Genomic DNA, 24,932 nt, shown 5'->3' on the forward strand with positions numbered 1-24,932 from the left:
CTAATATGCTAAGGTACGTAAGAACACAAAAAGAATCATATTGGATCCAAAATCTATCTGGTTCAGAGCTGGCTGAGTAAGACTACACAGCTGTAGAAAGAATATATACTGGTTTCACATATAATACATGCTGTGGTATGTAATGCCGCTTCCTTTGAAGTTTGTCCCAGCTTCCAACAATCTGCACTGAGGACTTCCTATTAATCACTGAAAATTTTGTGTTAAACACCTAATGGACTTTTCTTCTACAAATTTCTTTATAACTTCTGGTCCCTGCAAGATTCTGTATCAAGTTGTGTTCTGTGAAAAAGTAATTTATGCTGTTTAATTGTCTTGTGTGATGATTTATGTCAATGCTCCTTGGCTTTTTGTATGGTACAGTAACTAATTCTCCATTCCTCTTATCCTTGTCATTTATGATGTTCTGTATCACAAACATAACCAAGCTGTCAACATTTTCCAAGCCATGTATCCTCCTTTATTTAATCTCTCCTTGTTCAGGAAGCTATCCCCTTTCTCTAATCATCCTTGCTGTCTTTATTGTACCCTTTCTTGTTCTATCTATTTTCTTTGAAAGAAAGTTCTAAGAACCAGAACTGCAGACAGTATTCAAGAAAGGGAAGCATATCTGTAGAAAATGACACTGTAATTATTTTTGTTTTGTTCTCTCTTTCCTCATCAGTTCCTAAGGTTCTCTTCAACTTTTATGATAATATTGTAAATATAGTTTAAGGGTTTTTTTCCCCCCCTATGTACTACTTCACATTTATCAAAGCTAAATTTAATTTGCATATTGTTACCCTGCCTCACATATTCTTCCACAGCTTTCATCATTGTGGAAGCTTTCATTTTTCCTACTTTGGTTAATTTTGTACCATTGGCAAACCGAGTCATGTCATTATTTGTCTCCTATAGCTCATTAATTATGAATACAAGCCCTTTCTTTAAAGAAACAAAAGGTTCTTTCAAGTGTTCAAATCAGGTGCATTTTATCCTTTTCACTGCTACTTCACTGAAAATTTTCTCATATAAATGAGAAAGGTTATTATGTAGCTTTCGTTATTGAAATTAGTACTATGGAATTTTTTTGTCTTTTGTTAACACATGGGTTTTGAATTTGAGCATACTCAGATGGCTGTAACAGGATCGGACTTTCATCATAAAATTTCAAGTCAGGTTCTACGTTATCTCTGTATTGCTCTAGAGTCACCTGTTCATCTGTATGTTCTCTAGAAAGATGAAAACTTAGCATTTAAAAATTCTTTCTCTATATCGTGCCATGTCCTTGCATTTACTAGGTCAATATGGGCAGAATAGAAGTGTCCAACTATTACTTAATTATCTTTCTGTATAAAATCTCTAACCTCTTTAATATGCCAGTCACTGCTCCCATACAGGCTGGCTGGTGAATAATTCAGCCTCAATATGATAAGTCTCCTATCTGAGCATGTAATTTAAAACAATTTTATGTTAGTCACTGATAAAGAAAATATATTTACTCTATTTTGAGAGACAGTTCCTATAACATTTAGAACCATTCTCCACTGGTATCATCTATTTAGTAATACCCCATTGTAAATTAAATAGGAACAATATCCTACATGTTACCTTCCTATCACATTAAAAAAAATATTTATGTTTATAGCTTCCTCTTCCAAAACCAGGTGCTCTACTTTATCTTTTAAAACACGTAATATTTTTAAAAAAACCCACATATTTGGCCTACATGTGTTTGCTTTTTGTTATGTCCTACCTAAACTGAACTCCATTTGCTTCTTCTATTTCCTATCTACAGTTTGTTGACCTCCACTTGTCCTTCATTTGAGGATACAAAAAGAGCCTCACACTATTTCGCCTTGAAAGGAGTTACCCTGAACTGCGTGCTCTTCTGTATGTCAGCTTTCTCCCAAAAATTTTTAAAATGACAAAGCAGTTTTTACATGGGAGTACTAAGAGCATAAGATGCTTGCAGTAGTAATGTTTCCATTTACCTTCAGTTGGAACCAATCCTTCACACAGGCTCATTTTTCTCCCCCAATTAAACCAACTTCCTAATCAGACTACATTTCTGTTCCTTTTTCTTCCCCTCAACCATACCTCAAGAGTCTCAGCCTCTCTATCTTGTTTTGCATATGGGTTTAAAAATATTTCGTAGTAAAGTTAAGACTTTCAGCTTCCTAAGAATTTCAACTTTGACTTTGGGCTATATCTTCACTATACATATATATAGTTCATATATATATGTGTGTACATATATATATCTCTCTGAATATTTCAAAAGATATACTTCAGCGGATCTTTTCTCAGACTACCTCTGTATTATTTTTATCCATGTCTGCAGTGATCATTCATCACACCTGCACAACTCTTATGGGCATTAAGAGGCCTACCACCATTGCATCAGTCACCTTGTGACTTTACTGGTATCACAAAACCAGTTAGCCATATGCCCACTAACTGAGTCCTCCACTACTACAGTTCGTATTGCTTCTTTCTGTTAGGATTACAACTCCAAAGACATAGCCGCAATGCAAAAGGAATGTGTTAGAGAAACCTCATCTATGGAACCACTTCCAGCCTTCCAACATGAAGCTCTCTGCTGCACGACCTCAACAGTACAAGGGCTGCAAGGAGAACAAAATGGCTACACAGTATTGCTGAAAGTTTCATCAGTACTGCTGCTCTATCTCTTGAACTACTTCTCTTTTGTCACCATGGACACAGGATACAACATTCTGTCTCTGAGGTCCATGAGCTGCCTGCACCATAAACACACCTAAGTTACCCACCTAAAGAAGCAGTCCTAGTGACAACGCCTACGAAGGAAACTGGGAAGCCCCATTTCAGCTGAATTCCTCTGTTCCGATTACTGCCTTTTTTGATTTGGTATTCTTTGTTTTACTGTGGCAAGGGGAAGGGAAGACAAGGTCTTGTTTTGGTCTATTATTGAATAAGTAAAAGTAAATATTGAAAATATATTGGGGTTTTGGGTTTTTTGTTTTGGTTTGGTTTTTTTTTAAAAAAAATCAACCAAGGGGTTAGTCCCAGAGCCTCCATTCCTCTCTGTAGCCAAATTCCTCTTTCCTCTTTACATTTTTATCAAGCTCAGTTCCAGGGCACACTCCATGCTAGGACTCTATGTACTTGATAGTCTTTTGTTAGCAGTTCTAGACTTGTACCTGTGAAGTTTCAGCTGCACACTTCATCAAATTAAGCTGTTGTCTTTTGTTTCTATAATGGGGATTATTAGTCAAAGGCAAGCTGCCACAGCGTCTATCAGTGAAGACCAGCTGTTTGCAGTATAACCTCTTTTCCACTCAAATTCCTTTAGTAAGGTTTGGAATCAATTTGCCTTCTAATTTAAATCTGCAAATTTGTTTTAGACTATAAATTAGACTTTCTGTTACTCATACTATAGCAACAAAATGCCTAGCAATAATCATGCTAACAGTCAGCAGTTAAACAAAGATACGATGGTATACATTTGGATATTGTAAGAAGGATTACATAATGGAGAAAGAGCATTTCAGACATACCACATTCACTGGCTGATTCACCCACCAACTGGAAGAACTGCTGAGCAATTTTCAGATGGTCTCTCTGGAAAAGGGAAAAAAAAAATTGCAACATAAGTTCCAGAGCTGATGCTACAGTCAACAGTCCTGATTCTGTTTTTAAAACGCAGCTGTTGAGAATCACTCAAGATAGCTTACATGTCTTTGTGTTTTCCCTGATAAGTTATACTTAGCTTTTTTTGCCAGCTGGTTCTCACAGAACTTCAGAGTTAGACTTGTAATAACTATGAAAAAGTAGTTGACAAGCAGAACTAATAATTCTTGTGGTTTTTGAACATGTCTTTTTAAATTTTCATTTATTTCAGACTTGGTTTTTAGGCTGACTGATCTGCTCTCTGAAAAGTAGGCCTATGGACTTAGACACAGGGCACTAAAACACTCTGTGGTCATATATATTATTATTCTAAGATAAATAAAAAATCCATTGGGAAAATAGATAACTATTATTTCCACAGTGAAAATACACTCTGAGGAGCAGATGGGGAGCAACTAACAGGCAGACCAGGGCTGAAATAAAAACAGAAAAGGTAAATGTGCCACTGTATGTGCCCACATATACAAGAACACTGTAGAAAGCAAACAGGATTTTTTTAGAAGCAGGACAGAGAAGCCAAATTCCACTTGGTTAATTGTCAGGACTAGCAACAGAGATTTGTATTTCACTCATTCTGGACTGAGTACTGTACAGAAGAAGATTACAGGACTCAGAGATCCTGCAATCTAAATGAGAAATGGCTGCCTCTTCCACTTTGGTCCAGCCCCTACAGATCTGTTCAAATTCTGTTGTTGGAGAACCTGGAGAACCTCATGGGCTTCACTCACCGAGCCCATTTCTTGTCCAAGTGCTGCATTTACCACTCCTTTGAGGATGTACTCCTGAAAAAAAAAAGGTAAAAAGGATCAGAGAAGACAAGGTGAAGATTTCAGGAGACACGTAAGAGCCTATGTATACATTATTTTCTTTCTAAATTCTAAATTCAATTCTATCCCAAATCAGTATTATAGGTAGCTGGTTACTATGGTAGTGTTTCAGCACAGTAGTACAAAGTTACCCCCCAGAAATCCATTCCATTTGGTAGCTAGTCACTTCTGCTAAATATGTGGGATGCAAAGGGGTAAAGTCTTATGCTCAAAGACAATGTCCCAGAAGAAACAACATAACATACTATCATGCCCTCTTCACCATCATATGACCAATAATCAAGTGCATTGTTGTTATATTAATGCACAGATCCCCCTTCAAATATGCACATTAGTTAACCATAACCACTAATATCCTTGCTCCAAAACACATAGCGTTTTCATCAGGGCAAAAATGTCAAAAGGTTTGTGCTCTGTGGTCATGTTAATCTATTAAAATCAGGAATAGGAGTAGAGTACCCTGTAATCTCTACTGTGAGATACAACTGTAGTTTAATTCTCTGAGCAAGATTTTCTCACTATGTAATGACTCATTTGTCTCATTCCAATCTTACAATTCTGAGTTATAGCTATAAACCTGTTTTAGCAGGTACTCTTGATAAACGTGGACAGCCCTGTCACAGATGTAAACATGGAAAAAGAGACATCTACAAAGACCAACAATGGAGTGCAAAGAAGCAATCTAAGAGTACTAGTCAGCATGCTAAGTAAGCATTTTACTTAACAAATAGTTCTGCAAGCCTTAGCAGGGAGTTCCTTCCAAGTGTGAGTGAGAAAAACAGAAAAAAAGCACAAAGATTCTCATTTCAAAATATGATCAAGAATGCTATGTTATTTTTATTAGGCATGTATATGGGGAAAATTGAGACTAATGGACCAACAGCTGTAGAAAACTGTTCTAGTAAGTCTTGCTATACTGCAAAACACAAGAAGTGGAAAGCAACAGCAGAAGACACTCCTCAGCACAGAATCACCAGATCTGTGTTCCTGAGGTTTTCCTTTTCCCTCACTCCATCTAATCATGACACAGATTCATGAAAGGTCCCTTTCATGCCCAGCTATGTGACCTTTGGAAAATAAACTGCAAAGAGGAATAAATCAGAGGCTAAAGATGTTGGAACAGCCACAAAAGAAAATTACAGTAGCAGCCAAGACACACTGCAGTTTTCACTCATTGCAGCCAGAGTGAGATGAGATTAGAAAAGACCTATTATTTAAACTGTTTAATCTAATGTAGCTTGTCTGTACTGAAATGGCTTCACGACAAACCCCATGAGCATCTGAGCTAGCAGATCTGAGGGATGGTAACCATCACCAGGGCAGAAGTGACAAGTAGCTGTAGTTGGAACGGGGCTTTTTCCTGTGCGCTAGTGGTCAGCTCCCCAGAATCAAATCTGCACACAACAGAGCTGTATTCTTAGTTGACCGCAGGTGGTACAGTAATAAACATGCTAAGTTACTCATATATAATACTTCATCCATGGACATTAAGTCTGATGTTAATAAATGGATGGAAGACACAAGAGTTTTAAGAGTAGGAATGGGGCAGCTCTTCTCAGGATACCAGCTTTGTATGTGCCAGATTTCATATAAATTTATAACTTCTGCTTTTATGTACCATGACATCAGTTTCCAATTACCTGTGGAGCTGTAGGTTCCAGGTCCTTAATCAGGTTATAGGCCTCCTGCACATCATCTGAAATACCAGAAATTAGAATGCATGACAACCCACATAGCACACTGTATTAGAACAAGTCACTTATCTCTACAACATTCCCCAATAGACATAGACTAAGAAATAAAGCATTTAGACAGGAGGAGAAAGGTAACTATAAATCATTGTGAATTTATATCACAATGGTGATAGTTTTCTAGAACTCAAATAGCAAACACAGAATGAGTAATAGCTTCTTTATTACTACAGTTTTCCTAGTAGAGATGACTTGGCCCCCTTGTTCATAACCCAGTGTCTGCCTTCTCAACAGTACAAGGTCAAGGTAATAAATCCATCATCTTCCTGTCTTTTCTGTTCTTACATTTATTTACCCCTCAAAGAGGATTGGTAACATGATTTTGAAGGGAAATTTCAACTTTTCCTTATCAATATTTCAAAACCTGTCCAGCAGCTCTTAACCGATCCTATTTCTAACCACCAAAGAGCACTACTAGTATAGAAGTTTAAATGTTAAGTTTGAACTTCATAAACAACATCCTTCCTACCCAAGAAATAAGTAAAATGAAAAGATCCTAAACTTTACCTAAATAAATAAATAATATGTTGGCACTATGGTCAGCTTTGTAAACCAAACTAGTGAAGATGCCCTTTTTAGTGACAAAATTTTATTCAAACAGTACTATACCAGCTGCCCATCAGAACAAGCCTTATCAAACAAAACTATTTTGCTAGTACATACCATCCATACACTGTGTGGACAATACTCCAGGTCGACTTAAGACAGTATATATAGAGGCTGCCAGGATCCCATCAAACCTCTCTACTTTCCTACCCATTCCCTTGAGCAGTCAGGTAGTAAGCCAGCACAAGGTACCAGACTAGCCAAAAGGAATGATTTTTTTAATTTATTTTTTTTTAATAGAAATAGTTTTTTTTATTATTTTTGGCTAGCTCAGCTTACCAACCACCACCACATTACAGAAAAAAAAAAAGTTACAGCAGCCCTTTTTTTCATCAGTGTAGACCTCTCAACACACAACTGTGCTCTTCAGGCTCCAATACAAGCCTCCAGCAAACCTCACTGGAGCAGATCAGAACTGGTAACCTGGCCTCAATCCCTGCTAAAAGGCACTATCTTAAAGAGTTGGAAAAAAACCGTGATGCATGTTTGTGCTTCAGTCACTCCAGTTCAGAGCTTGTCATAATACAACTTAACACTGCCTATCTTTGTCAGAGACCTTGTAAGTTTTTGGAGAGACAGCTCTACTCATTAGAAGTAATGATTTCTCACATTCTTAACTCTTACTGCTACAGGAATTTAACCCTAATTCCCCCTGGCCTCCTTTTCCAGTATGCAAGTCATTGTATACCACAGTGAAGAAGAGAATGTAACTAATGAAAAATTACTGCGTTTGACAACAAGCAAGTAAAAAGCCTGATTTTTTAAGCGCTACAGATGATGTACTTTGCTTCTGTGTAAGTAGAACTTAATTTGAAACATATTATTAACAGTATTATGGGGCAAGATAGTTGGTTAAAATATCAGTACTACTTATAGTGGCATCAGCAACAATAATACTGGACAGAAAGGTGGCTGGGAACAGCAGGCATAGATTTGCCAATAGCAAAGTGTACCGACTAACCCAAATTATGACTGGTTGTATGGATAAGGGGATAGCAGTGGATGCTGCACACCTTGACTTTAGCAAGGTCTTTTGACAGTCTCTCATACCTTTGTCATAGCCAAACTTGAGAGGACTGGCTAAGTAAGATAGAGGGGATGGAAAAACTGGCTGGACTAGCCAAGGATGGTGATCAAAAATACAACAAAATCCAAAGGTGGATCATTACTAATCAAATTCCCCAGGGAATGATACTGCTGAATGTCTTATATTAACAACCCAGATGATAGGACAGAGAGTACTCTTTGCAAGCTTGCAGATGATAAAAGACTGGGGAGAAAGCCCAGCTAATTGAGAAGCAGTTCAACAGGTTGAAAGAAATCTCATGAAGTTCACAGGAGGCAAAACATAAGTCCTGCATCTTGCTTGCTTTTGAAGCAATCCTAAGCAACAACATGGGGCCAGGGGGAACACTCTGGCTAAAAGGCAGCCTGGGGATCCTGACAGACAGTGCACCCTTGCAGCAAAGGAGGTCAACTGCACACTGGATCACATTAGCAAGAATGCCATCAGGGCAATGGAAGGGATTCTTCTCTATTTAGCACTTGTAAGATTGCACCTGGAGCACTGTGTCCAGTTTTGGGATTCCTCATTCAAGACAGACACTGAAATACTGGAGTGAGCCCACCTGAGGGCTCCCAAGGCAGGTAGATGCCAGAGGAGAATTGAGAGAACTGCATTTGCTTAGCTTTCAGAGAAGGCTCAAGGGAGATCTTATCACTGTCTACAGATAACTAATGGAGGGGTACAGATGGGGACAGATTCCATAGCTGAGATGAAAGGCAGTGGACACAAGGTGGAACAGAGGAGGTTCTGACTAGATGCTTGTCTGGACAAGGCTCAAAGCAACCTGATCTAATTGGACCTACCTTGAATAAAATGTGCTATAGATCTCCAGGAGCTCTACTCTCACTAATAATGTTGATACAAGAATAATTTACTCTAAAAAAGAGAGAGAGAGGTGGGGGAAAAAAGAAGATATGTAAATATCTACAGTGAAAAACAAGAAAGAATTTGAAAAACAGAGGATGTTAGTTAATCCTTACAAGCAGTTAACAAAACATGGCCTTGGGAGAAGGGATAGACACCGTAAATATGTCAAGCTGGGACACAACAAGGTAAATTCAAGGAGAACCAAATAGTTAATGAGACCAAACAGAAAATTACTGGAACTATCTGTGAACTATCTAATCACATGCTAAAAGATCCACCTTTGAGCAAAGAGGGCTCTCTACTAACAAAGCCCCCTCCCCACAGAACACTAGTGGTGAAAAAAAAAGTCCTGTACCTTAAGTGGACAGGAGGCTAGCAGCAACCAATGAGAATTAAGTGTGACTGAAAGTTTATAAAAAGTTTTACCACTTGTTAAAAGGTGGGCTAGCTTTGTGGATTACCACCTAACACCCACCTCTGTGCAGACACACATTAAAAAAGTAACTCAGCTCTGTGTGTGGATTGGTTCTTGCACACCGGTAAGGAACCCAGACTTGGGATAACAATGGGATGTTATTTACCTAGAACTCTATAAATTTATAGAATATAAAGCAGGTGAACTATTATTAATATACAATTGTGACCATTTGAATTTACTTGAGAATATATATCTAATTTTCAACCATGATGAAATTTAAATAACCTTACTGTCATTCTCTACTATCAAAAAAAACCCCATAGGGATAGAATTGCCATATTTTGTGAAGACTATGATGTATGCAGATCAGCTACGTCAGACTGAGATGTTATTGCACAGTATTAGTCACAAGAATTTCTATAACCACTAATAGTCACCAGTAGTGGGATATTCTAAAATCTGTCACAGTCTTGAGTTGAGCTGAAACGATGAGGCAATGTTTCAATTGCACATGCAGAAAAAAGAAGCAGTCCTGGATACAGCTGAGCACCAAGAGAACTTATTCCAACTACAAAGATTAAATCTCGCCAACCTTGTTGATTACAAATCATAGAGAAGTTACTCAGAATCAGCATCTGAAACTCAAAGTCAATCACATAAAAAAGCTCACAGAGCTTTACTATGTTTACATAAGCTCAGATTCTCTGATGAACTTACTGAGATGCAAAGGATATAAAGTTGGTGTGACTGACTTCCGCCAGCAGAATGTATCTCCTTTTTTCCAGGTAGTTTTTCAACATTTTGGGGGAAAAAAATAATCGCAGGCATGGATTTTATTTAAAATGTAAGAAAAGACATTTTTCTGCTTTCAGATGCTCTGATCATCTAAACATACTTTGTCATCTTTAAAAGGTGACAGAAGACAAGGCTTATAATAAAGCAATGGAAAAGTAATCATCACATCTCCCCATATTAGATGAGTGCAGTTAATACCTACTCATCACTCAGCCAGTCAAGCCACTACTGAATAAAGGAACACAATGGGAGAACGGGAACAGCTTTGAAACTCAACTCAGACAAAATTCAAAGGAACCAGCCAACTAGGGAGAAACAAGTAGAAAATCCTGTCCAACTGATCCTGGCTACCTACCTGCATTCTTTATGAGTTGTAAAGTAGATTTGGAATAAAGTGTCTTGTTCACAGTCTCTTTGGCTCATATTCAGTTTGTGCCCTATTTACAGAAACAGTTGTTCTTCGCCTTCAAAGGACATATACCATTCTCACATATTCAGGCAGGAGAGGCCCGCTAGCTATAAACATATAAGCACCACCATCTCCAAAGCCATCTCATACAACCCAAGAACCTCCAGTACCCTGCTAAAGTAGATTTATTTGACTGCACACAATTAAAGCACTTCTCTGCAAGCCATGGGAACTCTTACATCACTATTTTCCAGAGGAACAGAAAATGAAATAAATTACATTCTACTGCAAGGAAAAATAAGCATTTCATTGAATAGTCAGTTGAGATCAGGCAAATTAATATCATCCCTGAAGCTGTGAAATAGACAGAGAAAGGTGTATTTACCTTGCCGCAGATAATAAATCACAAGATTCAGTCTTGCCTCAGGAATAACATCAACCAGAGGAGGCAGGACCTGTAAAGCCCCTTCTCCTCCTCGGAACACCACCTGCAGAGAAAAGCAGCATTATTGATAACTGTGTATCAACATATGATGTCTTAATTCAAGGAAATGAATCCTTAAATTCCTATGTGAACAGTAAGAAAAGGTCAGTGGTACTGGCATTAGCATAATCCTTGCTTTAATATAACTACAGAATTGTGATGTGTGAAGAAACTTTATTCTGAAGAATATTAAGTATTTAATCCATCAGTAAAAATTAACTTCAGCTTTCAACACTTCAAAGGAGTGATTACCTGTCAAAGATTTTAAAGAATAATATAGTCTAAAACAAAAGCGAGGGAAACACATACAGAACTAAAATTTGCTTATGATGTACTCATATGAAAAAATTAGGTTAACAACTCTACATTTATTTAGAATGCCACAAGATCCTAAAATGATCAGGAGCAGTCAATTATACTTCAGTTTCATATGACAGTTCCTCCAAGAAAATCTAACATACTTATTCAATAAACCACTAGCAAAAAGACCCACATTCAAAATAAAGAATGTTAACTTAGAAAAGTCCAGTTTGAAAGGAGTTTTAACTCTTATGGAAGAAAACATTAGCTTGTGGTGGACTACTCTTGAAAAACCAAGGGCAAGCAACTGCTCATCGTTAAATAAGAGCAATCTACTGTTACCCTTTGATCAACAAACCAATAATACAACTGCAGGGAAAATTAACAGGTGATTAATGACTCTTTTACTGCAGAACACACAAGTATTTTAGCTTTTATCAGCACCTTTTTCCCTAGGAACCCCTTGTTAAGTACTTTTTGGATGAAGGCCATTTCCCCATAAGAGTACGGGGTCATGCATTATGACTTGTTTCTACAGTGTCCTTATTGACTGGGCTCCACAAAATATCTTGCAAAGGTATTCTTACAGGACATAAGTTATTTTAATATGCCTTTGGAAGTAAAAGCAACAGCATTATTATTTTCTTGACAGAGTCTCAAACTGACAGGGAAACAAAATACCCTTGATGGCACATTGATTCTACAGGTAGGATTTCTGGAATAGGACTTATATGGCAGCAAAGATTCAACTGGGTCTGCAATTCCCAAAATATTCCATTTTATGAATCATCAAGAAAAGCTCTACAAATGAGTGCAGTTTGTATTAAATCTGAGAAATACATTACTCACCAGATTGTGCTTAATGAGCTCCTTGCCAAACTCAAAAGACGATGAGGCACTGTCTGTCAAGTTCTTGAGCTCTGCCTGGAATTACATATATTCCAAATTTTTAAACACAAAACTAAAAAAGCACAGAAGCATAAATGGAGCTTCATATGAGCCCCAAAGCTGATAGACATCTCCAGCAGTGCTGGATCACTGAAAGATTTTTGCCTTCCCACTTCTATGTGATAACTTTAGATAGACACAAGGTCAAAAATTAACTGGGAAAACTAAGACCACTGTGCACAGATGTGAAGTGCTTAGTACCAGGGAAACTGAAATGGGGACATTCCTAAGAGAAGGATACAATGACCAGATAAAGGGCGTTATCAATGTTACTGATTAAGACAGATAACAAGGAAAAGAAACCTGTACAGAATTTTCAGTGAAAATAAAAGTGAACTGAAGGGCTGTCTGATAGATACCTCAGCAGCTTTCCCATTGTAAAGTCGAAAATGATTACAAGCCTTAAGGTTAAGAGCAATGGTGCTGTCAGGAACTTGCTGAAGATAAACAGCTAGCACTTCCTGTGATACATCATAGTAGTCCAGTTTGTAATAGCATAGGGCCACATATACATTCAGAGCCAGGTATTCCCTGCAGGAAAAAGGATTAAAGAAAACATTTAAATCCCACCAGATAGTTATACTACAGAACATTAACATCAGTGATAAAGCTCTCACAGGTCTATACATCTTTTACAAGCACAACAAAACTGGGGTTTCTGAGAAATGCTTAGAGCTTTTAAAGCTCTAGTTAGCTAGGACTGCACAGATCCAGATTTGCATTACTTTTTTCAATGGCAGCTACTTCAGCTTTAAAGAATCACCTACATAACTTTTGGTTCGCAAATCTGGGAAATGGTGACAACTTCACACAAAGGAAATATACAGAACATGAGCACTGTATTTGGCCTTGCAGAACAGGATTTTCTATGCGATAGATGCAAAGACATTTAATATGCACATAAAACTTTGAAAATATTTTAATGGATCTTATTATCTTACACCCCGTACAATTATTTTAGAAAAATCCTTGCCATTACAAGCTATCAAGCCAGAAGAACTAGACACAGAATTAAGACAGGCATTTGTGGAAACAGTGAGTAAAAGGGTAATTGTTAGAAGGTTACTCATTTAGTTTTGAGTGATTGCTTCTACAGGACTTGGAATTTAAAAATCTCTTCTGCAAGCATTACATGACATACTTATATACATTATGATGGGCTTTTCCAAAGCATTCAAGAGAAGTTACTGCTAAACGACAGCTATGTAGTCTGGGACATTAGTTTCTATTTTATTAAACAATACTTCCAGCCATGTAAGAATTCAATTTGCTCCTTGTTAAATTCTGAACTAAAAAAACTTACAGAATATGATAGGAATAATCATCAACAAGTGTCATAGCAGGATAAATAGAAATGGAAAGAATTTCAGGCTTAAAGGAATGCAAGGAATTATCTGTAAAACTTATGAACTGAACTCTCAGAAAGGTGAAGGAGAAGTCAATAATCACAAGCAAGGATCATCAGACTGGACATCAAAGTGGAAAGAAGACAAAGCAGCTACATAACCACGTATCATTTCAGAAGTAAGCAATGAAATAAAAAAAGATCTCAGAATGAATTACACAAAAATATCACTAAAATAAAGCAACAGAGAGCAGACTTCTTTTTAAACATGCATTTTTCTATAATGCTTTGCAATGAACAAAATTGAAAGGGCTGCAGCATGCACATTTTGCTGTGGGAAAGAGACATAGTAATTGGAGGAAATTCCTAATTTCAGAAACCAAGCAACTAAATGGAATTCAAATACCAGCAGTATCAGAGACACTGCTTTAAGGTTTAGAGTAGAGATGCCCACCGATTATCAAGAAGAATGCGTTTGTAGATATCAATGGCTTCTTGGTAGTGGGACCGCATGTAGTGGATAGATGCCAAGCTAAGCTGATCTTCTGTAATGTCTTGCAGATTCTGGTGAGAGCTCATCAGTTTCTTCTCATCGCTGAACTAAAAAGAGTGTGACACATTCTCAGAAGAGTTCAGTGAGAAAAACATTTTAATTCGATGGTTTAGTTTTGTCCTTGTTGGCAAACAGCAGGTGATGCATATTAAACATCTGGAAAACCTCTGTTACGTGAGGCTACAACTAAGTATACATTTTCCTTTAAGATGCGATTTAGACATAATTACATGTCACATGCCTTGATGGATAAGAGGGGAAACAGCTGAATTAATTATTTCACAAACAGAATTTTGCAACACAAGATTTGACTTTTATTATTTGAGCCAGCAGAAATTCTGCTGTTTGTAGATCCAAATCTTACTTCTCATGGATAGCAGAAAATTACAAGACTTGCCAACATGCAAGCACTAATTTTCACAAAACTTCTTTACAGCACTAACAAATTCTCTTTAATCAGCACCTTAGAATTCCAGTTTCTTTAAATAAATGGTTTGTTGTTAAAAGCATTGCTGTATAACACATAACACACATACAAAGATAAAAACAAGGAGCAGAGTTAAACATAACCATTATATTTGTATTACAATAGTAAAGTTGAGGCTATTCACCTAATCATTCTACTCAAATCACTTATTCCAGTGGTTCCCTTTGCTGATTCTGTTGATTCAACAGTAATTATGAATTTCTCTTACACACAAATTCTATCTTATCTATTTGTTTTTATCTATCTGCTCAGTTTTCTTCAAATTCTTTTCCTCCCTCTAAGCCGGTCACAAAATGATACTCCAGTACAAAGGCAAGAGAAGTTGCTTAACAGAACTAAAGGCAATGGGCTTCATAGTTTTGTAAACCCCTTTATTTCCAAAGACTAACTTGATGAACTGGGTATTATTCAACTTCTCTTTATCACAGACATCTGTAAGTGCCAGTGCTGCTACAAAAATGTTTTAAGATTTCTCTGTTAACAGAGATATAAGTAAAGAGAATCTGTCATCAAAGCTAACATTCAGGATTTATTCTTCCAACTCAGTCTCTTCAGTAGCACAATACTTAATAACACAGGATGGTACAACCCCAAACTTAAGGGAAGATAGCTATGTGTGGTAAGTGAAACAAATATTCAATTGCTGAAATTAAAGTAAACTTGCTATAAACAACATGACATCTTGGATACTGAATGACTTCGGAGGATCAGTAATAGCAGACAGACTGTTTTGGTCAAATTGCTAGGTATAAGACAGCAACAAGTCAGGAAAACTTGGTATACTTCAAAGAAAAATAAAAATAGTGGCTTATACATTTCTGATTGTCTTCAAGTTCCAGGTTCCTCGTGATCAAAAATACCATCAGGTTCCTGTTGTATGACTTATGTGAATTGCGTTGGTGAGACTTTCCTTACGTACATGCTGAGGGCATCTATTCTGAGATCATGTTTTCACACTTACTTTCTCCTCCACATTTTAATACAGTAGCGTGGTTACCGAAAATGTTTGTTCTCCTGCCACCACAGACATTTTAATTATTCTGCCAGGTTGCCAGCATAAATTACACATTACCAAACTGAAAAGAAAACAAACAAAGTATGAGTGAAGAAAATACATCATACCTTATGTGCCAGGTGAAAGAGTAAACGGTTCTGGAGACGACTTTTAGGTGCTGAAAGGAAAATTCAGTAAATATTGCTGCAAAGAACAACTCAGGATGTCTCTTCTTTATTTTTAACTCGCTTTCTCAGTAGATATGCATGCACCCATATTCTTTCATTAATAGCCCAAGTACAGTTCTTCACTGACACAGCCTTTGCAGATCATGCCCTGGGGCAGGTTCTACCAATTTTAGAGCAGTTTAAAGGCCTTCCTGCTTCCTGTTGAAAATAACTTTTCATTGGCCTCTGTCTTTCATGAACCTTAAAACTTTTATGAATTGCATTATTATTTCCCTGCAGGGCCTTCTGGATAATTCCCTGGGTTTTTTTGCAACATACAGTATAGCATTTTTTACAAAATAAATAGCAACAACAGATAAACTCACAATCAAGGCTCGTTCTACAACGTGTCACGTTTGAAGTCAGTTGTGATTCATAATTCTAGGAACCTTTCACTTTCAGTGCACTGCATAAACCCATTGCTGTTATGTATGCACATTATATTATATTTAGTTCTAATATTTCTTCTGTCCTTCGGAACAAAAGGCACATGAAAGTCAGAGCAGGTAAGATTCAAACTAAGATATGGCAAGAAATATAAGGGAGACACCTCCTTTCCAGAGCCACAAAGTTCATGAAATTTCTTGCTCTAGCAGGATTAGAAATTCCATTTAACTCATTCCATATGATACAAATTGTTAACTGTAGAGCTTTAAGTCACTAGAGAGAGCCTTGAGCTTCACTGACAGTGACAAAGGTCCTCGTCCAACAAAGCTATTAATTTCTTTTGCAAGCAATCTTCCAAAAAGACTTCCCTTGTTTCCTGTATTTTCTTTAGCTTACTCAGTTAATGAGCACTCTCATTCTTGCTTAGACCAACCAGCTGGCAACCTGTGTTCCACAGAAAGGATGTACATGGAATCTTTACAAAAAGCAGAATTACTTGCTGTGTTTGAGGCCACAAAAGTGCAGAGTTAGCAAAGCAGTGGCCTGTAACACAAAGCTATAATTCTTCTGACATCCTAAACCATGAAAAAGGGCTCAAACCACCAAAACCTCTTCCCTCCCTCCTTCCAAGATGGAATTTTCTAGTAGTAAGTTAGATTATTTTTTTTAAAAGCAATTTAGGGAGAGATTTCCAGACTTACTCTTTCTCCACATAGTAAGAAAACTTTATAACACAGTGGACAATGCCAAAACCCAGGTCATTGTCATCATATTGGCAGTATAAGGCTGCCCACCTACTTCTGATAGACACAGCAATTATTTCTCCCTTTTCCTCCTTCCCAAGCTATGTTATTTAACAATATTCCTAGAAAAAAAGGGGACAGTGAACTGTATCTTTAAAGAACTGCTACAATACAGAAGTCCCAAAAGGCAAAGGCAGTATGACAGTGTTCTCACAAACCTAACAACCTTGCAAGGTATTACTTACAGAGCATCAAGTTGTTAAGCTAAATGGTCTTCAATCTAGGATACATGTGGGAATTCTCATTAGCCTAATTATTAAAGAACAGAAAGTTTTTTTTCTGATCTACAATCTGTATATTGTATAAGCAGTAAGTGTACAACTAACATGACAGTGCATTCTAGAAACAATTTAATTCATTGAATTAGGAAGTTAGAGTCCCTTAATTTAAATGCATGTTCTTCCAAATGTTGTCAGTAACGATACTGTGGTAACTCCACATGTGCCCCAGCATTAATTGATACGTTTTAATGTCAAAGTTTAGAAGGGTTGCACACGGACCCCACATGTGCTTTTCTGTAAAACTTCAACCAACCACAACCACCCTTCACAATTCAAAACATTTGGTCATCAAAGACTCCAAAAATACAAGCAGGACAGATTGTGGGGTTTACAGCGAAAATAACATACTGTATAATCACAGCACTATGGGTAAAGACACCAGTGTTCCTTTTTTGAGTAGGTTTTGTTTCCCTTTTTTTTTTTTTTAAATGGGTTTTAGCATTAATTTCACTGTGCAAATTGTGACTTGCAAGCAATACTCCCTTCAAGAACCTAAACTGAGGTATTCTTGTTTCACTGGTCAACCAATGACTGCACTGCTGCCTTTGCAAACCTAGCATCTGATCCGACATCAAAATTATTATTTACTTCTTGGCAAAAGCTGGAGGGTTAGTCCACATTATCTTACATGTAATTTACAGGCAAAAGATGAAACCTGCATTCTGGTGGTGTGCATGGATATATGGAGGGAGACAAAATGTCCTGCTTCATAAGATATTATATGATGCTATCTATTTGATATTCTTTAAAATAAGACACTTCTACTTAATGTTAGCCAGAGCAGGAGAGGGTCAAAACCCCAAAAAATGTAGTCCTGTCGATATAGTACACAGAACCATGGAAGCATTCAATATCAGCAGTTTCTTTTCTCCCAGTGCCAAATGCATTTTTTCAGGAAGACAAGGAAACATGAACAAGGTCAGATTAGTTTCCAGAAAGAATCTAGTTACGAATATTGGATAAAACTGTTGTCAATCACTGGAGCAGGAAGTGATACAACTGTCTTATCAGAGATAATGACTTTAAGGGACATTAGGCTTGTACCTTTATTACTCTTTGCTGCTACTGAATTTCATTGTCACAGACCTATTAGTGCCACAGGGAAGCACAATCTTACCCTGTGCTACTTTTTCAAGAAGATGACTGTACATATTTTTATTGTTTTTTAAAATCAGTACTAAGCAATCTAGTGATCATAACAAACACGATCACAATGCTGCACAGCATCAAACTGCACCCTGCTCCAGGTCTAATATTGATCTTGTGCTGAAGACATCACTGAGGTAGCTGGATAGGATGTATCTCCTCCAGCTAGGAAACACACTGATCTTCCTATGCTAGAATGTTTGTCATGATCAGTTGCTGATGATCCAGGCACTAAAGTCATAGTTTGACACTGATCTTAAAAGTGTTCTGTATATTTTTATGTGCTGACACTGAACAGGGACTTATTGAAGTATTTATTAAGATATAATAAACAGCTCCAATAAGAGTGAAGAGAGTTACCTTCACTAATTGTTAAACAAAAAGTTAAGCTCACTAGAAATGGCAGCTCAGAGTCTTAGTGGGTTTCATATTGCTGCCACAGGCAGTAAGATAATGAAACAGTCATGGAAAATTGGGCATTTTTTTCCTCTCATAAGAGTGCAAGGCAGGGCTGGTCACGCATCCAACATTAAGAAGACCCATCCAGCAGGCATAATGCATATGCTATGGCAGCACTTCACACATTAACAGATGTAGAGCACATCTTAAACACACATAGCAGGTGCTGGTAGGAATGGAACAGGGTTGAGAAAGCTCCAGCCTGACAGCACAGAAAATATGAGCACAGGCAAACTTATTCTCCTGTTCCTGAGAAACAGCACCCTGCCCACCTGAATACAGTAGCTGAACAAAGCCCTCTGTGCTTCAGAACCACAGTCTCACTGGTGGAGGGAAGATGCAAGGGTATTGGAAAAGTGCTCGGAAAAACCATGGTCCAATAGCGAGGTTTGCACTTACACACACTTGAATAGCTCAACTGTTCAGAATTTTCTTGAATGAAATTTACAGAGAGCATTCACTGAAACTTTCCATTTCTAACACACTTAAAAGCCAGTTCAGCTATGTTCAGTTACTTACCATATACAGACACATCTCATTTCAGTCATGCCTAAGCATAGTAAGTTAAAGATTATTGAAGCAAAAACCTATCAATTATTCCTGTTGTGTAGCTTCCATTATACTTCAAAAAGCAAACCAAGCAAATAAGGTTAATAGCTTTTAAAGTTTAAATATGTTTAAATTGATATTTGCACTTGAGCACGTTGAAAATTCCATATATCAAGCTCCGCTGCTTCAAAACCACAGCTAAAATGCAATGAAAATGAACTACTGTTCTCAAGAAATATAGTACACAGAGAAAGCAGATAATTTTGCATGTAGGTGAACATGCAGTCTAAAGAAAAAGAAAACCCAGCAACTTTTCCATGCCCACTTATAACTGCACATTTTCAGCAGTGACAGCTATCTGACACCTGGTAAACATTAGGACATACATAAGCAAAAATGGTTTGGAAAATGTCATTGCTCTTACTAACCCATCTCTGTTCTGTTTTTGTACAATATTGCTCCTTCCAGTATAAGCTGTGAAATGAGAAGTATGTCTGTTCAGTTAAACCACATTCAGATCTGACACACAGAGCTGTGAAGAAGTGAAGTAATTACAAAGCTTTGTCCATCAAAAGGGAGGGAGAAAGGAAAGGAAGTTAGAAGGAAGGAAGAAAAAAGGAGGGGGGGAAAGAACTTTAATGAGTGGTTCAGCAACACAACCCTGTATGTGGATGAATCTTAAATTTAATTGTAAAATTCCATTTATCCTAAAAAGACTGTTTTTCATAACAGATTTAACTGCAGCCTACTTATGTGCACACTTTGTGGTTTAAAAGAATGCTGCAATTTCTTCTGTTTTTCTTAATGCAGTGCTAGCCCATGGCTTCCAAGAGCACTAGGAATTGGTTGCCAGGATCACCACGCAAGTGTGCTGAGTTTCTGGTCCTTGTGCTTTGCAAGGCACAAGAACTGGGAATGCAACCTAGGATTATTTGGTTTTATAATTTTATAATTAAAAAATAGTACTTTACTAATATTTTAGTACTTTTTTTAAAATTTTTACTAATATTATGTATTAAACCAAGAAGATGACTTTCAGTCTCATTCTCCCAAGACTAGATGGGCTAGCACACAGCATGGAAAACACATTCAGCCAATATATGAGAGCACGGATGCAAAAGGAGTAAACAAAACAACCTATCACTTGGCAGCTTCACTATGGGATGACTATGAGACAACAGTAGCTGACTTAAAGTAACTCTACCTTCACCTCGGATCCAGGAACATTAGTAACTGTCATGTAAGGGCACAGCAGGGAAAAAGGAGAAGCCAAAAATATCTGAAAGGAATTTGGAAGAAAGCCTAGAGGAGGTAAAATACAACTGTAATGAAAAAAGTTCAAAGAAGGATTTTTCTTTATTGCTGTGTTGCTCTACTACTTAGGTTATATTTGCAGTAATTCTGGTTTATATGACTTCTGATACACAGATTTATTCTTTCCTGAGAAAGTGTACCTTGAAGTTTTAATTAAGTAACAACAAGCTAAAAGAATACTTCACATCTATTATAAAATAAATGTAAAACCTTGCTCCACTGGAGATTGCAGACTATATATCTGTATGAAATGTAGTAATTACATCATGGCTTTTAACGCTAATTTCCTAATTTTTAAGTATCCTGCATATTTTTCCTCAGACAGTTAATAATTTTCTTAAGCAACAGCAACAGTACATTGCAAGAAGGAACTTCTATTTGATTTCTAGATATTTGCATGTTTGTGTTAGAAAACCTATTCCAGAAAGCTAGCTGACATTTGTGTTCCCTTTCACATACAGACTCTATGACTGTAGAAATTCAGAATTATAGCTGAAAATAAATTATTTCTTTCTCATTTGCTTTAGCACTACACTACTTTCAGGGGCTTAGCATAACTGCAGCAACAAACAGCAAGCAGTATGCAAGAATTCAGGCAAAATACACCCTCTGCTACACTCCTGACATTTTGCACTCCTTTCTCAACATTCCTGCCCTTGCCTCCAGCACCTGAGTACCACTAACTGCACCCCCTACCCTGCCACTCACCATGCTACTACAAACAAATCTGAGGTGGCACAAAAAAATTAACTGTCCCTCACTTCCAGTTCACAATTAATAAAGTAATGAAGGTGCATGCCCAGATGTGTATCTGTCATCTCTAGAATGGATTATTGTAATTCACATGATATGAAGTTGATGGCAATGACTCCAACTGGTACAGGATGCAACCGCTTGCTTCCCCCATGGTTTAGGTCACACTGACACCTCAAGCTCTATTGCCCAATTATTTTTAGATCCCAGTTCAAGTCCTGGACTGTAATCACCAAAGATCAAATTTGTGGTATATTAGAGATTATTATCTGTAAATATTAGAAATTTACACACTTTTTGGACAACACAGATCACAAAGCTCCGCATGATTTTTTTTTTACAGTTGGAAACAAAACATTCCCAGTTTCAAGATTCGAGCTCAGCATGACTTCTCAGATGATTTTAAAGGGATACAGGAATCTAATTATTTCTAAAAAACCACTACAGAACAGTCCTTTTTGAAGGGCACTCCTCCACAGTAGCAGAAAGTACACTGTTATTTTCTCCGCACCCTATTTTCAGCCCAAGACTAGAAGACTAAAGAAAGAATGAAAAGAGAAAATCCACACTTCAGTAAGAGTTTTTATCCTAAAAAGGCAAGAGTCAGAAGTTGACTGAGAACATCACCACTATTAATTCTACTTAGAAAGCAGTGAGATGCTATGGTTATAGGAAAAAACATAAATCACTAAGATAAATATAAAGCGATGGATAACAAAATAAACTGTAGAAACATTTTTAGGCAGTAGAAATTGCCTTGGAATCTCATCTCTACTCCTTTTCTTTAAATGCACCTTCAGATTAAAGTAGAATGTAACAATGTCACTGCAGTGAACTCCACGCCTGGAAGAACCAGATATTTAATATCTGACTTAGAAGGCAACAAGACCACCTAATAAGTCACTCAAACTGCATAAACAGAGTTCTTGTCCACATCAGAGAGAATAATGAACTCTCTCAGATGCTTATTTTTTGATAATTTCAGTAGGCTGATTAGCTTCATCTGCACTGGCTCAGAAATATGGAATCAATCGAAAAGTAACTTTTTGTTGTTGGTCAACATATGCTGGATTTGCTTTTAGAAATTAATAACTAAAATTATTTTCCAGATGCTTCTTTCATTTTCAGTGCCAGCTGCTCCACCTGCCCAAGGTATTTTTAGGAAACAAACTGCATCACAACTCTCATGTAAAATGAAAAAAAAAAAAAAAAAGAAAGAAAAAAAGAAACCAAACAAAACCCCCAAACTAAAAAACTTTGCTCAAAAGTATCCTTTATTCTTATGGGAAAAAAAAAAAAAGCAGCAGCATTGAATACTTTTCTTTGGAAATCACTCTAAGTGTTTAAGTCAACAAGTAGTCCTTTCCATCAGAGACTTATATCTCACCTTTCAAGGCTGCTTGTTCAGCTTGCGTATACATCCCCAGAAAGAAGTATGTACAGGCAAGGTTCACCCAAACATCTGGATTGCAAGCTGGTTGTTTGGTTAAGGCTTCATATTCCTGCAACAGAAGAGAAGGTTGATTTTTTAAAAATGTGTAATAGCACAAATTGTATTAAATATCATTCTTTCTCCCACCATTTTACAACATATTATTAAATTATTTAGATCAATTTACTTATCCTCACGTTCATTGCACTTCTCACAATGAAACTATTACATTTTAATCTGATATGTCCCTAGCTCTTTTTTGTTTACAGCAATAGAACAGACAACAGGGACAAGCACTGCTATAAATCTTCACTGTAAAAGCATGAATTCTGTCAATATTGAAGTTATATTTATATTAAAATTACATATATTTTTTTTAAAGAGTTTCATATATTAAAGTTATAAAGGCATCAACACAACCAGCTTTTCCTCAGTCTCCTCTGATGTTTTTCTAACTCCTCTAGTCAAAGCCTGGGAACCATGAACGCCAGGGAAATCTTTGTGAATACTTACTGAGGCAAGTGTTAAACATGCTTTTATAAACTTGTAGCTAGCATATTTTTTATAGATTAAAACAGTGGTCTCCAAAGTCAGGTGTGCACACACTAGCACTTAAGGAAAACAATACCATTGGGTGCAGGGAAAAAAAAAAATTTGTAACATTAATAACCAAAATAAGTACTTTTAAAATAGCATCTATTCCATCTTTATCTCATCCTTTTTTAATTTCTATTTTTGTGTATTTTTTATAATTACATAATATATTACTACAGTAGTACACGTATATAATTTATAAATATATATATGTATGTATACTGGGGGTGTGTGCCTGAAAATTTTTTACTGATAGGGGTGCGTGATCAAAATTGTTTGGACACTGCTGCATTAAAACACAAGCCTACAAGTCAGTATTGGGCAAATTCAAGATTTCCCAATAGACAAAGACATAACTACAGTAAATATTACTAAACTGTGCCTAACTTCATAATTTCCCATTTTAAGATTTACAGCCAACAGCTATAGAAAACCACTAGCTAACATATTCTGATATTTCTTACTCATTTGCATTCATTACATATGCCTTAATACTGCCACATAAACTGCTTCATTTCTTGTTATTTGTGAAATGGTAAAAACTTAACAGTTCAATCCTTTTATCCACTTCTTTTTAATGAAAAAACTTTGCAGCTACCAGTGATATTCCTGAATATAAAGATCCTTTCTCTGCGTAACAATAGAAATGAAAACAGAGGCAGGGAAACCTCGCCATGCCATTTTTTTTCCCCTCTGTCAGGTTTCTGATGATTATTACAAAGGACCTTCCCAGTGGAAGTGCCTCGTGTTGCTGTTCCTGGTCTCCATCCAGTCATGTCCAACAGGCAGCATAAAGCAAAGCAGGCAGGGTCGTGCAAGGTTCTAACAAGACCTGAAAGATGGCTGAAAGAATGCCATCCACACACTCCCAATCACCATAAGCCTCTCATTCCTCCCAGCAACACAACCCCTTGGTGACTCTGTATTCTTCCTCCAAACACATGAACTGGAATTTCCCTTTGCCTAGTGAGAATTTACCAGATTGTGCCACTGTGGGTGTAAGACTTCTTATCTCTGGGGGAAAGGCACAGATGTATATACAGCACTAGATTACATAAGCTATGCCCAAAGGATAGTGAATCCCAAGAACAGAAACATGCTGACAACAAAAGTTTATAGTTTGGAAACATAACGATTTATTCTTTTTCTCTTGCCAAGTGAAAGTGAACTACAGTCCCAAACAGAGAAGATATTGGTAAGGTATGCCCTTAAAAGTCAGATCAGTCTTAATACTTCAGGGACTCACTGTCTTTCAAGAAGATTTAAAATAAATAAATAAAATATTTACATAGAGGCCAACCTTTCCTACTGAGGCCAGTTAAATCTTGACATAGGCCTGTCACGGACCTCTGAGAGACAGGCTGCTGCTGTTTATTGGGACCATCTGGAATCTTTCAAAATTCATTCAGATTAAATGCACCCAAAGGTCTCTTTCAGCTATGGCTTCAGGCAGATTAATTAGAAAAGA

At 37.0% G+C, this 24,932-nt stretch overlaps 1 protein-coding gene across 1 annotated transcript in view; it reads right to left on the reverse strand.

Moving 5' to 3' along the window:
* IFT56 (intraflagellar transport 56) overlaps window positions 1-24,932 on the reverse strand; it is a 55,263-nt gene that overhangs the window by 25,240 nt on the left and 5,091 nt on the right. The window contains exons 4-12 of the mRNA XM_055712384.1: window positions 22,826-22,940; window positions 15,648-15,697; window positions 13,940-14,085; window positions 12,500-12,671; window positions 12,042-12,116; window positions 10,794-10,896; window positions 6,137-6,192; window positions 4,398-4,451; window positions 3,537-3,600 (exon numbers count right to left, since the gene is read on the reverse strand). Of these exons, the coding sequence (XP_055568359.1) occupies window positions 3,537-3,600; window positions 4,398-4,451; window positions 6,137-6,192; window positions 10,794-10,896; window positions 12,042-12,116; window positions 12,500-12,671; window positions 13,940-14,085; window positions 15,648-15,697; window positions 22,826-22,940 (835 nt within the window). The remainder of the gene's footprint in view (window positions 1-3,536; window positions 3,601-4,397; window positions 4,452-6,136; window positions 6,193-10,793; window positions 10,897-12,041; window positions 12,117-12,499; window positions 12,672-13,939; window positions 14,086-15,647; window positions 15,698-22,825; window positions 22,941-24,932) is intronic.

This window comes from Falco cherrug, chromosome 5, assembly GCF_023634085.1.
Source record: "Falco cherrug isolate bFalChe1 chromosome 5, bFalChe1.pri, whole genome shotgun sequence".
NCBI lineage: Eukaryota > Metazoa > Chordata > Aves > Falconiformes > Falconidae > Falco > Falco cherrug.